This window comes from Caretta caretta, chromosome 27 (assembly GCF_965140235.1).
Source record: "Caretta caretta isolate rCarCar2 chromosome 27, rCarCar1.hap1, whole genome shotgun sequence".
Classification (NCBI taxonomy): domain Eukaryota; kingdom Metazoa; phylum Chordata; order Testudines; family Cheloniidae; genus Caretta; species Caretta caretta.
In genome coordinates this window covers 6,398,513-6,411,388 of record NC_134232.1, presented here as the reverse complement: position 1 = coordinate 6,411,388, position 12,876 = coordinate 6,398,513, and the positions used below count along the sequence as shown (strand labels likewise).

Here is a 12,876-nt window from a genome sequence, read left to right as displayed (position 1 = left end):
CGTCTGGATTTCTTTTAAGTATAACCTTAGCTCTGAATTTCCTGGCTTTGCAATGCTTGGTTCTGGGATAATTACAGCATCTGTGGAATGATCTGCACCCCGAAGTTATGCAGATGTAGTCTCAGCCTTCACTCCATCTTAATGGAGCTTTTTTGTCTTGTAATTCACATAAGGTTTTTTAAAACCCTTTCAAACCAAAGCTACAACTAAGGCCCACCCTCCAGAACCGTCTGTTTCCCCTTTAGCCCTTCCCAGACATCCCGTTCCTTTTTTACTAGGTGCTACAGTAACACCAATTATAAATAACAATAAAGGGGCTAGGCTGGCCACAAATAAATAACGTCCTGTATTTAATCACAGTGCAGACACAGCACCGCAAGGCGCAGCAGGCGCTTCCCACCCCCTGACAACGTGCCCCACCCTGGGAGGGCCCACTTTGGGGAAAAGGGGTGGTCGGTCTCCATGGCCCATTCAAGTCTTGGCAGCTTTTCTTTCCTGTTATCTCCTCACACTACTTTTCCTAGAGTGTCTCATGTTTTACACAGCTTCTGTTTCTTCAGGTTTTCTCTAGTACGCCCCAATCTCCTTCCTGCAATGTCTTCTTTTGGATTTAACCTTCCACCCAGTGTGCGTTTATGGCCTCTCTGCTGAGGGGTCAACCGTGGTGGTGGATTTTGTGCTGCGCACACCTGTCCACATGGATCTAGACTGAGACCCAACAAAGCTGTAACAGATTCATAGAATCTCAGGGTTGGAGGGGACCTCAGGAGGTCATCTAGTCCAACCCCCTGCTCAAAGCAGGACCAACCCCCAACTAAATCATCCCAGCCAGGGCTTTGTCAAGCTTGACCTTAAAAACCTCTAAGGAAGGAGATGCCACCATCTCCCTAGGTAATCCATTCCAGTGCTTCACCACCCTCCTAGTGAAATAGTGTTTCCTAATATCCAACCTAGACCTCCCCCACTGCAACTTGATACTATCCCTCCTTGTTCTGTCATCTGCCACCACTGAGAACAGCCGAGCTCCATCCTCTTTGGAAGCCCCTTCAGGTAGTTGAAGGCTGCTATCAAATCCCCCCTCACTCTTCTCTTCTGCAGACTAAATAAGTCCAGTTCCCTCAGCCTCTCCTCGTAAATCATGTGCCCCAGCTCCTGGTCATTTTTGTTGCTCTCCGCTGGACTCTTTCCAATTTTTCCACATCCTTCTTGTAGTGTGGGGCCCAAAACTGGACATAGCACTCCAGATGAGGCCTCCTGAAGCACTTAGAGGAGAGGAAAGTGATCAGGAACAGTCAGCATGGACTCACCAAGGGCAAATCATGCCTGACTAATCTAATTGCCTTCTATGACGAGATAACTGGCTCTGTGGATGAGAGGAAAGCAGTGGATGTGTTGTTCCTTGACTTTAGCAAAGCTTTTGACACTGTCTCCCACAGTATTCTTGCCAGCAAGTTAAAGAAGTATGGGCTGGATGAATGGACTATAAGGTGGACAGAAAGTTGGCTAGATTGTCGGGCTCAACGGGTAGTGATCAATGGCTCCTTGTCTAGTTGGCAGCCAGGATCAAGTGGAGTGCCCCAAGGGTCGGTCCTCGGGCCAGTTTTGTTCAATATCTTCATAAATGATCTGGAGGATGGGGATAGGATACAGAGGAGCCCTCGACAAATTAGAGGATTGGGCCAAAAGAAATCTGATGAGGTTCAACAAGGACAAGTGCAGAGTCCTGCACTTAGGACGGAAGAATCCAATGCACCGCTACAGACTAGGGACCGAATGGCTCGGCAGCAGTTCTGCAGAAAAGGACCTAGGGATTACAGTGGACGAAAAGCTGGATATGAGTCAACAGTGTGCCCTTGTTGCCAAGAAGGCCAATGGCATTTTGGGATGTATAAGTAGGGGCATTGCAAGCAGATCGAGGGACATGATCGTTCCCCTCTATTCGACACTGGTGAGGCCTCATCTGGAGTACTGTGTTCAGTTTTGGGCCCCACACTACAAGAAGGATGTGGAAAAATTGGAAAATGTCCAGCGGAGGGCAACAAAAATGATTAGAGGACTGGAACACATGACTTATGAGGAGAGACTGAGGGAACTGGGATTATTTAGTCTGCGGAAGAGAAGAATGAGGGGGGATTTGATAGCAGCCTTCAACTACCTGAAGGGGGGTTCCAAAGAGGATGGCTCTAGACTGTTCTCAGTGGTAGCAGATGACAGAACAAGGAGCAGTGGTCTCAAGCTGCAGTGGGGGAGGTTTAGGTGGGATATTAGGAAAAACTTTTTCACTAGGAGGGTGGTGAAACACTGGAATATGTTACCTAGGGAGGTGGTGGAATCTCCTTCCTTAGAAGTTTTTAAGGTCAGGCTTGACAAAGCCCTGGCTGGGATGATTTTGTTGGGGGTTGGTCCTGCTTTGAAGAGGGGGTTGGACTAGATGACCTCCTGAGATCCCTTCCAACCCTGAGATTCTATGATTCATCAATGCTGAATAGAGGGAAATGATCATGTCCCTCAATCTGCTGGCAATGCTCCTACTTATACAGCCCAAAATGCCATTAGCCTTCTTGACAACAAGGGCACACCGTTGACTCCCAGTTCCCTCATAATTTTCCCCACCCCCAGCCCCCTAATAATTTTTGTTCCCCCTCCACTGGGCTCTCTCCAATTTGTCCACATCCTTTCTGTAGTGGAGGGCCCCAAACTGGACGCAATACTCCAGATGTGGCCTCACCAGTGCCGAACAGAGGGGAATAATCACTTCCCACGATCTGTCCACACAGGCCAGCAAACAGCTGTCCAGTAATAATATCTTTCAGATGCTAGCAAGCTGGGCTGTATTAGAACCGGTGACCTAGAGGTGAAAATATCCACATCCGATCCCTAGCTACCCAGTCTCCAATCTATCCACCCCTCTTCCTTCCACACTGTGGACTGGGACCCAGGGAGCGACATTCAGGAATCAGAGTAGGCCTGTCATTTTACCTGACGGGTGGCAGGGGAGCAGACAGAAAGAGTGGACGGGAATATCTAAGAACACGGGAAATTTCTCCTTACCGTTTCACTATTCTTGGGGCTGACTGATTTGTGCAGCCAGGATTAGACAAACTGGGAATATAAATAAAACAAAAAATCTAGTTTACTGTGAATGACTTATGGGGTTTGTTCACTTCCTGAATTCTTTGGGCAAACAACTTCCCCCCTCCAGGCCTCTCTGCCCTCCCACCATTTGTCTACCTTGTCCATTTAGATTGTAAGTTCTTCAGACCAGGGCCTGTCTCTCACTGCATGTGTGTACACAACACCTAGCACGCTGGGGCCTTGATCTCAGGGAAGGCCTGTAGGCACTTCTATAATACAAACAAATAACAGACGCTTGCCCTCCGCCTCCCATGTGCTAACAGCCCAGTGCCACACTGTCTGAGTTGCAAAGACTGCAGGGGAAAGTTTACAGCTAACCAAGCCATTTTAATTGAAATGGAGGGACAATTACACAAGAAGTGTTCTGTTCACCTTCTGCTTTGGAAAAATCTTTTCTCTGCCCCTTTTGCTCCCTCCCTTCCCCCCCGCCCACGCACAAACATCTACATTTTGGACCTAAGTCCCATAAGCAGCCGGATATGCAGGGGCAAACCCCAGATCCCACAGGAGTTCCATGCAATTTTTGCCTGGATGGGAAACGGACATCGTTTCAGAGTCAGGTTGCTAATCTAAAGCGGTAGGTGAGGAGGTTTTAAATCTGCGTGGCTGGGTCCCAAGCTCCCTTCCACATATTCTCAGTCCTTCCTGAGTCAGACCTCTAATGGGAGCTCTGCCTAGAAGGCATGAGTAAAATCTGGTAGTTACCGATCTATCAATTCAACCTCAACTGTAGCTGAGATTTGATCATTGTGTCGTTCCGTCCTCTGTGCGTTTTGGGAAATTATATTCATTTAGCCAATGATAGTTTGTTTAGGTTATATTTGCTTGTACATTTCTTTAATAAAATCCATAAGAATTATACCACAGTGGTTTCTCCCTTAAGACAGCAACAAGGCTAAACAATCCCCAGGTGAGCCCCTGGACTCTTCCCTGGATTAATAGCTCATTTACCTTACGAATTCCAGGCTCAGTGTATGGAAAGGCCTGACTTAAACTAACAGGGAGAGGGGCATTGCCCCCATTGCATCCCTGCATGTCTATGATCTGGATGATGGGATAGACTGAATCCTCAGCAAGTACACTGATGACACTAAACTGGGGGGAGAGGTAGATACGCTGGAGGGTAAGAATAGGGTCCAGAGTGACCTAGACAAATTGGAGGATTGGGCCAAAAGAAATCTGATGAGGTTCAACAAGGACAAGTGCAGAGTCCTGCACTTAGGATGGAAGAATCCCATGCACCGCTACAGGCTGGGGACCGATTGGGTAAGCAGCAGTTCTGCAGAACAGGACCTGGGGATTACAGTGGCTGAGAAGCTGGATATGAGTCAGCAGTGTGCCCTTGTTGCCAAGAAGGTCAATGGCATATTGGGCTGTATTAGTAGGAGCATTGCCAGGAGATTGAGAGAAATGATTATTCCCCGCTATTCGGCACTAGTGAGGCCAGATCTGGAGTATTGCATCCAGTTTTGGTCCTCCCACTAGAGAATGGATGTGGACAAATTGGAGAGAGTCCAGCGGAGGGCAATGAAAATGATTAGGGGGCTGGGGCACATGATTTACGAGGAGAGGCTGAGGGAACTGGACTTATTTAGTCTGCAGAAGAGAAGAGTGAGGGGAGATTTGATAGCAGCCTTCAACTACCTGAAGGGGGTTCCAAAGAGGATGGAGCTCGGCTGTTCCCAGTGGTGGCAGATGACAGAACAAGGAGTGATAGTATCAAGTTGCAGTGAGGGAGGTCTAGGTTGGATGTTAGGAAACACTATTTCACTAGGAGGGTGGTGAAGCACTGGAATGGGTTACCTAGGGAGGTGGTGGAATCTCCATCCTTAGGGGTTTTTAAGGTCCACCTTGACAAAGCCCTGGCTGGGCTGATTTAGTTGGTGTTGGCTTTGAGCAGGGGGTTGCACTAGATGACCTCCTGAGGTCTCTTCCAATCCTGCTATTCTATGATTCTATGTTCCGCCTAGCTCTGGCGGGTGCACAGCAAGGCAATGGCCACACTCTGAAGCACTATCTCCTGTTAAACCTGCGGATGCACAAGCAGTGTTAACTCCCTCTGGCCTCCGTCCATGAATGCAGCTGAGCTGCTGTGTAGAGCGCCCAGGAAATAGAGGCACGACTTCTACTGGAAAGGGCCCACACCCTTAGAGAGCAGCAATCATCTGGATCGCGACTCAGCTTTGGTCCCCCATTAACTGTGCCCTGGAAGGGGAGACTTGGCAGGAACCAAATGCGCCTCTGGCCCCTGACCAGGGGTTTCTCCATAAAACGGCCACTCTGTGCCCCAGCATCAGTTCTTCAGGACCCCAGGGTTTTTAATTGGGGCCTTGTCCCTTTAAAGCGTGATCAGCAACATGACTGCGAAATGAACAACCCACCCAGATCCCAAACCAAAGCGAGAATCGCTTCCTGCCTGCTAGCTTGTCCCCTTGTACAAGGGCCAGCTGGGCCCCCTCCCCTGCCTAATGCAGGGCCACCAAGATACATTGTGGGATCAGAACCCAGAGGGCATCATTGCAGCCCACGATGCACGAGGCAGAACGCAGCCCAGCCTGCATGGTGTCAAACTAAACAGGCCTGATTCGTGAGCAGCAGAGACAAGAAACCGGATATTTGCCAGCGCACCTCAGACCATTGGTGGCATCACCTGCAGCGGTATCCAATGCCACGCTGCCCACCTGACTCCAAACCCCACCACAGAGCTGCAGTGGAATGCTACCAGCTGGTCTGAGGAGAGAGCGGCCAAGGAAAGAAAAGAGAAGGAAATGGATGGGGGAGAAGAACCGACATGAAAATGGAGCAGAAAAGGAGACAGTGGAAAATAAACAGAGGCGGCCTGTGAGAAAAACATCAGTGAAGCGGAGGAGAAGAGCTAACGTGGTCCATATGCTGTGAGTAGCTTGGCTGCTTATGCCTAGGGAGCAAGGGGGACGAGGTGCTCTGAACCCTAATTCTGAGCACAAGCCTCCCCTTTGCCTTGAAAAGCTGGTGGGGGAAAAGAGGAAGGTTGTCTTTCAATTTAATTTCCCTTGGAATTTCACTAGAGCTGCAGCTAGCCGGGGGGGGGGGGGGGGGGGAGCACATGAAAGGATTGTGAACTCAAAATAGTTTTGCAAACACCATGAAGAGTCAGAGAAATTCATGCAATCGGGCTCATGCTCTTACCCCCGGCCAAAACCCTCCCCATAAACCCAGCCATTCATACAACACCGCGCATGATGATTTCTTCCCACGGCCCTTCCTTGCGCCCTGTTAGCCACAGCCGCAAGGGACGGCAAGAGATCTGGCCACCCCAATTTCAGCCAGCCTTAAGACAAATGTGAACAGCAGCACATGGTGCCCAGCTTTACACAGGGCTGCCTTCTGGACCCTTGAACCTACTTAGGAGTAAGGTTGGTCTTTTGGTTACGGCATCAGAGTGGGATCTGCAAGGCCTGGGCTCTGCTCCTGGCTCGTCCGTAGGCAAGTCGCCTAGGGTACGGTTACACTGGAGCTGTAATTTCCTGCTCAGGTAGACATACCTGCGCCAGCCATGATTGAGATAGTGCACTAAAAATAGCAATGCTGCTGTGATGGTGGGAGGGGCTAGTCGCCCCAGGTGTGATCCCACCTGAAACCCTAGACGTACTCAGGTCTGCTAGCTCATCCCACCACTCCTGCAGTTACGTCTGTCCGAGTTGGAAGTTACAGCTTCTGTAGAGAGACAGTTTGAGACTGACTCGCATGTACAGTTCTCTCCACCTCACTTCCACATCTGTAAAATGGGGATAACAATAGAGCCTATGTAGCTAGTCTTTAGGACAGGGAAAGGGACGGTCTCTCACTATGTGTCTGCACAGAACCTAGCACAAGCATCTCTGTTGTGATGTCTACGTACTGCTGCAATGCTCCCAATAATCACGGATTCCTCCCAGTTTTCGATATTCCCAAGGAGTCAGCCAGTTCAGCCATTTGCTGCCAGGAACCGTGAAGGGCAAGGACAAGACCAGAATTTAGTTCTCATTGTTACTTATGTAGAGAGGAAAATGTCACCCTCGCAAATCGCCATTTACAAATCTGGTACGGATTTACGGAGAGCACTCAAATTAAACTGAGGGTTTAAGTTTGTTTTTGTTTAGGCCAATAGACCCTATTTTTTTTTTTTAATACAGCCGAATTAATTAAAGGAAGCAACTAAATGGACGTCAGTCACTCACTTATGTAAATAGACACATCCTGAGTTACAAAACAGTTCAAATGGCTATTCTATTGGAGGTCGTGAAAGCTGCAGGCCATCTGGCATGTCACATATTTACCAAGGTAAAAAAAATAAGGATTTGATCATGAGAAATTAAAACAAAAATCATAACCTATCAGTACCTATTAAGGTCCCGGTTCAACAGAGCAATTAAGCATACGCTTAACAGCCCATGAGTCTTGAGCCCATGCTTATGTGCTTGGCTGAACTGGAGTGATTGGTTGAATTGGGGCCTAAAAGTATAAACTCCTTAAAAAAACCAAACAGAACACCTCCCACTCAGGAGACAAAAGGGTTCCAGATTGCATCCACAGCTTCCAGTGCTGGCAATCAAATTCCTGAGCTGCTTTGATTCACATCCAATCTGACCTAATAATCTCTTTTCCCCCTAAACCACCCCCTCCGCTCCCCCGGTGCTGCTGTATTCTTCTCCTCTGGTGATCGAACATCCGATTCTTCTGGGAATTCCTAATGCTAGGTTGACTTTTCTTCTGCATTTAACAGTGTGTGTCTTAAACATATACACTGGAAAAGACCCTTTTATTTAATTTATTTATTGAGACTTTCTGTCCAGTACAAACCATGAGTTGTCCAGACTCTTGGGTGGATTTTAGCCAACTTGGCCAAAGAGGCAGAATGACTACAATAAATAAATAAACCACAACCGACCCCCACAGACACGCTGAGTCTGCTTTGGCATGATGGCATCAATAAATCTAGCTAGCTACTGATGCCTAACAAATGGCCAGCAACCCCGTTACAACACACCCGAGTGACACATGCCAAATCGCTGTCACCCAGAGAGAACTAGGTACCCAATGCATACCAGAGAGGGCAGATTTTTCAGTTCACTGGGGGGTGGGGGGGGGAGAGGGACGTATTGCTGGAAAACTTTGTATCGACCAAAGTTTTTGTTGGCCTGGAGCACTGTGGAGTATTTGTCAGGGGTGGAATCACTGGTTCAGCCCCAGCAGCAGAGATGCGCTGCTCTTCAAGGAGAAAAGCACTTTTTTTGGTGGGGGGGGGGGGGGGGGTTACTGTGTTTTTAATGAGCTGTGTAGTTTCATTCCTGCTCCCTTCTCCATCCCACCCCCACTTCGAGCAGTGCCAGGGAGCCCTCCACATCTGGTTTCACTTAGCTCTTTGCTCTAGCTGCCCTCCCTTCCCTGCAGAGCCCCTGCACACCCCCACCCACTGCCTCCTTTCCCTCTTTTCTTTCCCAAAAAAAGGGAAGAAAAAGGAATCGGTCCAGAGCAGCCGATGCACAAAGAAACGGAGCACACCCCCCCCCCCCCAACTCTCTCACTCACAGACACACTTAGGAGTTGGAAAAACATTTGCAAACTCTACCTGAGCGAGCAGCGCCGAGTCCCAGATCAAGGCTCAAGAGGCAGAAGAATGTGCATTGCAGCATCCGTGGCCATGCAGAGCAGGCGAGATTAGTGAGTTTCATGCCCAGGGAGAGGTTTTTCTGAAGGGTTGGGTTTTCTTTTTGGATGGAGGCTGGATTTTCCCCCACACACACTCTCTCTCGGCTTCTCTCCTTGCAGAGCTCCTGAGTTGGGTAATTGCTTTCTCCCTTCTGTCCTCCTCTTGCTCAGGAGGGGAGGACGCTGGAGGGGCTGGGGTAGAAGGGGAGGGGGGTGGAAAGAGAGAGAAGGAGGAGAGGAATACCAAAAAAAAGTGTCTGTGCGTGTCTGCTAATGATTCAAAGGAAGCCTCAGAGTAGACACTGCGTCACCGGAGAGCCAGTCACTTGTGGGCTGATCCCAAAAAAGCAGGGAAGGGGAAAGACAGAAGGGGGAAAAACGTTTCTGGCTTAGCAAACTGGAAGCAAACTTCTGAGGAGCTTTTGCAACACTTCGCAGTGGGGAGCTGGGGTTTGCAGCCTTTCCTTGGTATATTGCAAAGCAGTTGCGGGGGGGGGGGGGGGGGGGAGATGGGATTAAATGCATGGAAGCCAGCCGGGAGGTGAAATAGTCACACCTACCAGCTACCACCCCAAACGCTACAGTTCCCCTCTGCGATGGGAGCTCTGGGGAGGTTTGCTGTCTTTGTTAATTGCAAGCAACTGTGTGGAGAGGGAGTTGTGGATGCTCCCTCCCCCCAGAGGTTAGCGCTGCAAAATTCCCACTTCGCAGGCAGCGAAATTCCTTTTAGATTTTACAAATAAAGTAAAATCAAATGCAGTGCAGCTAAAAAAAACGTATTGCACATTCAAAACAAATCAGGCACTGTGTTGCAAAATTCTGTCGTCTGTCCCCTTCCCATTTCCTATTCGTTGGCTGCCAGGTGGGAATAACTGCCCCTGAACTCATTCTCCCAGGGGAACAGGGCACCATGCTTTTAAGGCAGCACAAAGTGATCAGCATTGGTGGACAAATACACACCGGGAATGAGAGCAACTACACTGCCCAGAGCCTTGGGAGGACTGCACTGAGCAATTGTGCTAGCCCCTGACACATTGTGCTAACTCACTCCAGCTGCAGCCTGGTCCCCCTGGTGGGCCAGCCAACTCCAGTGAAAACCACCACTCCACTCCACTCCACTGTGTGTGTGTGTGACCTGAGTCAGGGGCAACGCTTGACTTAATCCTGCAGCGAAGACAAACCCTACGGAGGTTGTGCCCCCATGTAACTATGGAGCATCCTCTGATACTACTCAACTTGTGGAAGAGCCCAAGGTCTTTTCCTGCCCTCGGAGGGATCGTTCTGGAGCCCACCCTAGTGGATGGAAACAAGGGAAAACCACATGGAATACGAGGGACAAGGTTTTGTTTTAAGGGGCAGTTTAGGGAAACACCATTGCAATTCCATCACAGATTTGTTTCTCAAGGGTACAATGCAAAGATCATTAGCTTCAAGTTAATGTTTAAAAGAGTCCTTATTCCCAGTTTTAACATGTCAGTATATTATACAGTAAGGGGGGGGGGGTCACCCTAAGGGACAGATCAGTGAAAGAAGGGATATTCTGCGTGAGGTCAGACAACATGATCTAATGATCCCTTCTGGCCTCAAAGACTAGGAAACGTGGAGCCCCCAGGATGCTTTTCTCTAGCCCACATCTCACCTGGCCTCCTCCCAGCAGGCTGGCCCATCGTTGCTGGACCTCCAAGAGGGTGTGCAGGGTTGGCTGGAGGATGAGATGAGGAGGGAGACTAGTCTGCTTAGGCATGGACCACCTGTGCCTCTCCTGTCACTGCTCCCAAGCAGCAGCCCTTTGCCCAGCACTGCCCCAACGAGCCGGTCATCACCTGAGGCACAAAAGTTCGTAGCCTAGCCCCGTCCCCATGGGGCGCATCCACACTATCTTCTGCAAACGTATTACCTGCAGCCTCCCCTGGACTGGCAGTCAATTCACTGGAGGCAGAAGAGTCAGGGCTAGACCAACCCAAAGGGCAGGCTGCTTTCCCACATCCCCCACTCACCTGGACGTGCTGCACCAGACCAGCAGTTCCTCCTCCACTTCCCTCTCCCCTCTTCCAGTTCCGATTTCACCCAGCACCGGGGGAAGAGGACAGCTGGTAGTGACCCCTGTATTTAGGCTGCCCAGCACTTCCCATCCTAAAGGCTTCTTGCCACCTTTGATCTGAGACACTCTCCCACCTCCATTGTTTGCAGCAGGTCTTTGAGCAGCTCCTCCATGAACAAGCTTCCTGCAAGGACGCCATGGGGATCCCCCTCCCTAAGGAGTCGGCAGTCCTGCATTGGGGATCCATCCCCAAACACACCATGTGCTGGCACTTGCAGTATGGGGCTCGATCATCCCCTTCCCCAGTTGAGCTCTGCTCCCCCCATCCCAAGGGACCCCTTCTGGGTGTCAATCGAAAGGGTATTTTAGGGTGCAGGCAGAGCTGCACCAGGCTAGGGGGCATGCAATACATGGGTGGAACAACAGGGTGGATAAAATACAGGACGACTATTGTTTTGAAGCACTTGGAGGAGAGGAAGGTGATCAGGAACCGTCAACATGAATTCACAAAGGGCAAGTCATGCCTGACCAACCTGCTTGCCTTCTATGATGAGATAACTGGCTCTGTGGATATGGGGAAAGTGGTGCATGTGATATATCTTGACTTTAGCAAGTATTCCCACAGTATTCTTGCCAGCAAATTAAAGTAGTATGGGCTGGATGAATGGACTATAAGGTGGATAGAAAGTTGGCTAGATTGTCGGGCTCAACGGGTAGTGATCAGCGGCTTGATGTCTAGTTGGCAGCCGGTATCAAGCGGAGTGCCCCAGGGGTCGGTCCTGGGGCCAGTTTTGTTCAACATCTTCATTTATGATGTGGATGGTGGCATGGATTGCACCCTCAGCAAGTTCACAGATGACACTAAGCTGGGGGAAGAGGTAGATACCCTGGAGGGTAGGGATAGGGTCCAGAGTGACCTAGACAAATTGGAGGATTGGGCCAAAAGAAATCTGATGAGGTTCAACAAGGACAAGTGCAGAGTCCTGCACTTAGGATGGAAGAATCCCATGCACTGCTACAGGCTGGAGACCAAGTGGCTAAGCAGCAGTTCTGCAGAACAGGACCTGGGGATTACAGTGGCTGAGAAGCTGGATATGAGTGAACAGTGTGCCCTTGTTGCCAAGAAGGCCAACGGCATATTGGGCTGCGTTAGTAGGAGCGTTGCCAGCAGATCAAGGGAAGTGATTATTCCCCTCTATTCGACATTGGTGAGGCCACACCTGGAGTATTGCATCCAATTTTGCCCCCCCAGAAAGGTTGTGGACAAATTCGAGAGAGTCGAGCAGAGGGCAACGAAAATGATTAAGGGGCTGGAACACATGACTTATGAGGAGAGGCTGAGGGAATTAGGCTTGTTTAGTCTGCAGAAGAAAAGAGCGAGGGGGGATTTGATAGCAGCCTTCAACTACCTGAAGGGGGGTTCCAAAGAGGATGGAGCTTGGCTGTTCTCAGTGGATTCCCGTGGTGGCAGATGACAGAACAAGGAGCAGTGGTCTCAAGTTGCAGTGGGGGAGGTCTAGGTTGGATATTAGGAAACACTATTTCATTAGGAGGGTGGTGAAGCACTGGAATGGGTTACCTAGGGAGGTGGTGGAATCTCCTTCCTTAGAGGTTTTTGAGGCCCAGTTTGACAAAGCTTTGGCTAGGATGATTTATCATAGAATATCAGGGTTGGAAGGGACCTCAGGAGGTCATCTAGTAGAACCCCCTGCCCAAAGCAGGACCAAGCCCCAATTTTTGCCCCAGATCCCTAAATGGCCCCCTCATTCTATGCTATCATAGTTTTCATGTGGAGGTGACACACACTCTCCCCCTCCCTCCTCTCAGACCCCCCAGTATTACTGTCCCTGTTCTACCGATGGTTAAAATGAGGCAGAGAGTGCAGGAGGGTCTTGGCCAAGGGTCGTGGCAGAGCTGGGAAGGAAATCCAGAACATTCCCATCCCTATCTCTAACCATTAGACCATGCTCTCTGCTTCCTCTAGGAGTGGTTAGTACAGAGCCCTTCAAATCCAGGGCTGGACAGGCAGA

The 12,876-nt window shown here is 49.8% G+C and overlaps 1 protein-coding gene across 1 annotated transcript in view; it reads right to left on the bottom strand.

Annotated features, from left to right (window-relative positions):
• The window catches only part of MRC2 (mannose receptor C-type 2), a 99,545-nt gene extending 90,402 nt beyond the window's left edge, over positions 1–9,143 (bottom strand). Inside the window, exon 1 of the mRNA XM_048830460.2 lies at positions 8,726–9,143. Coding sequence (XP_048686417.1) covers positions 8,726–8,828 — 103 coding nt within the window. The 5' untranslated portion in view covers positions 8,829–9,143. The remainder of the gene's footprint in view (positions 1–8,725) is intronic.
• Between the last annotated feature and the right edge of the window lie 3,733 nt (positions 9,144–12,876).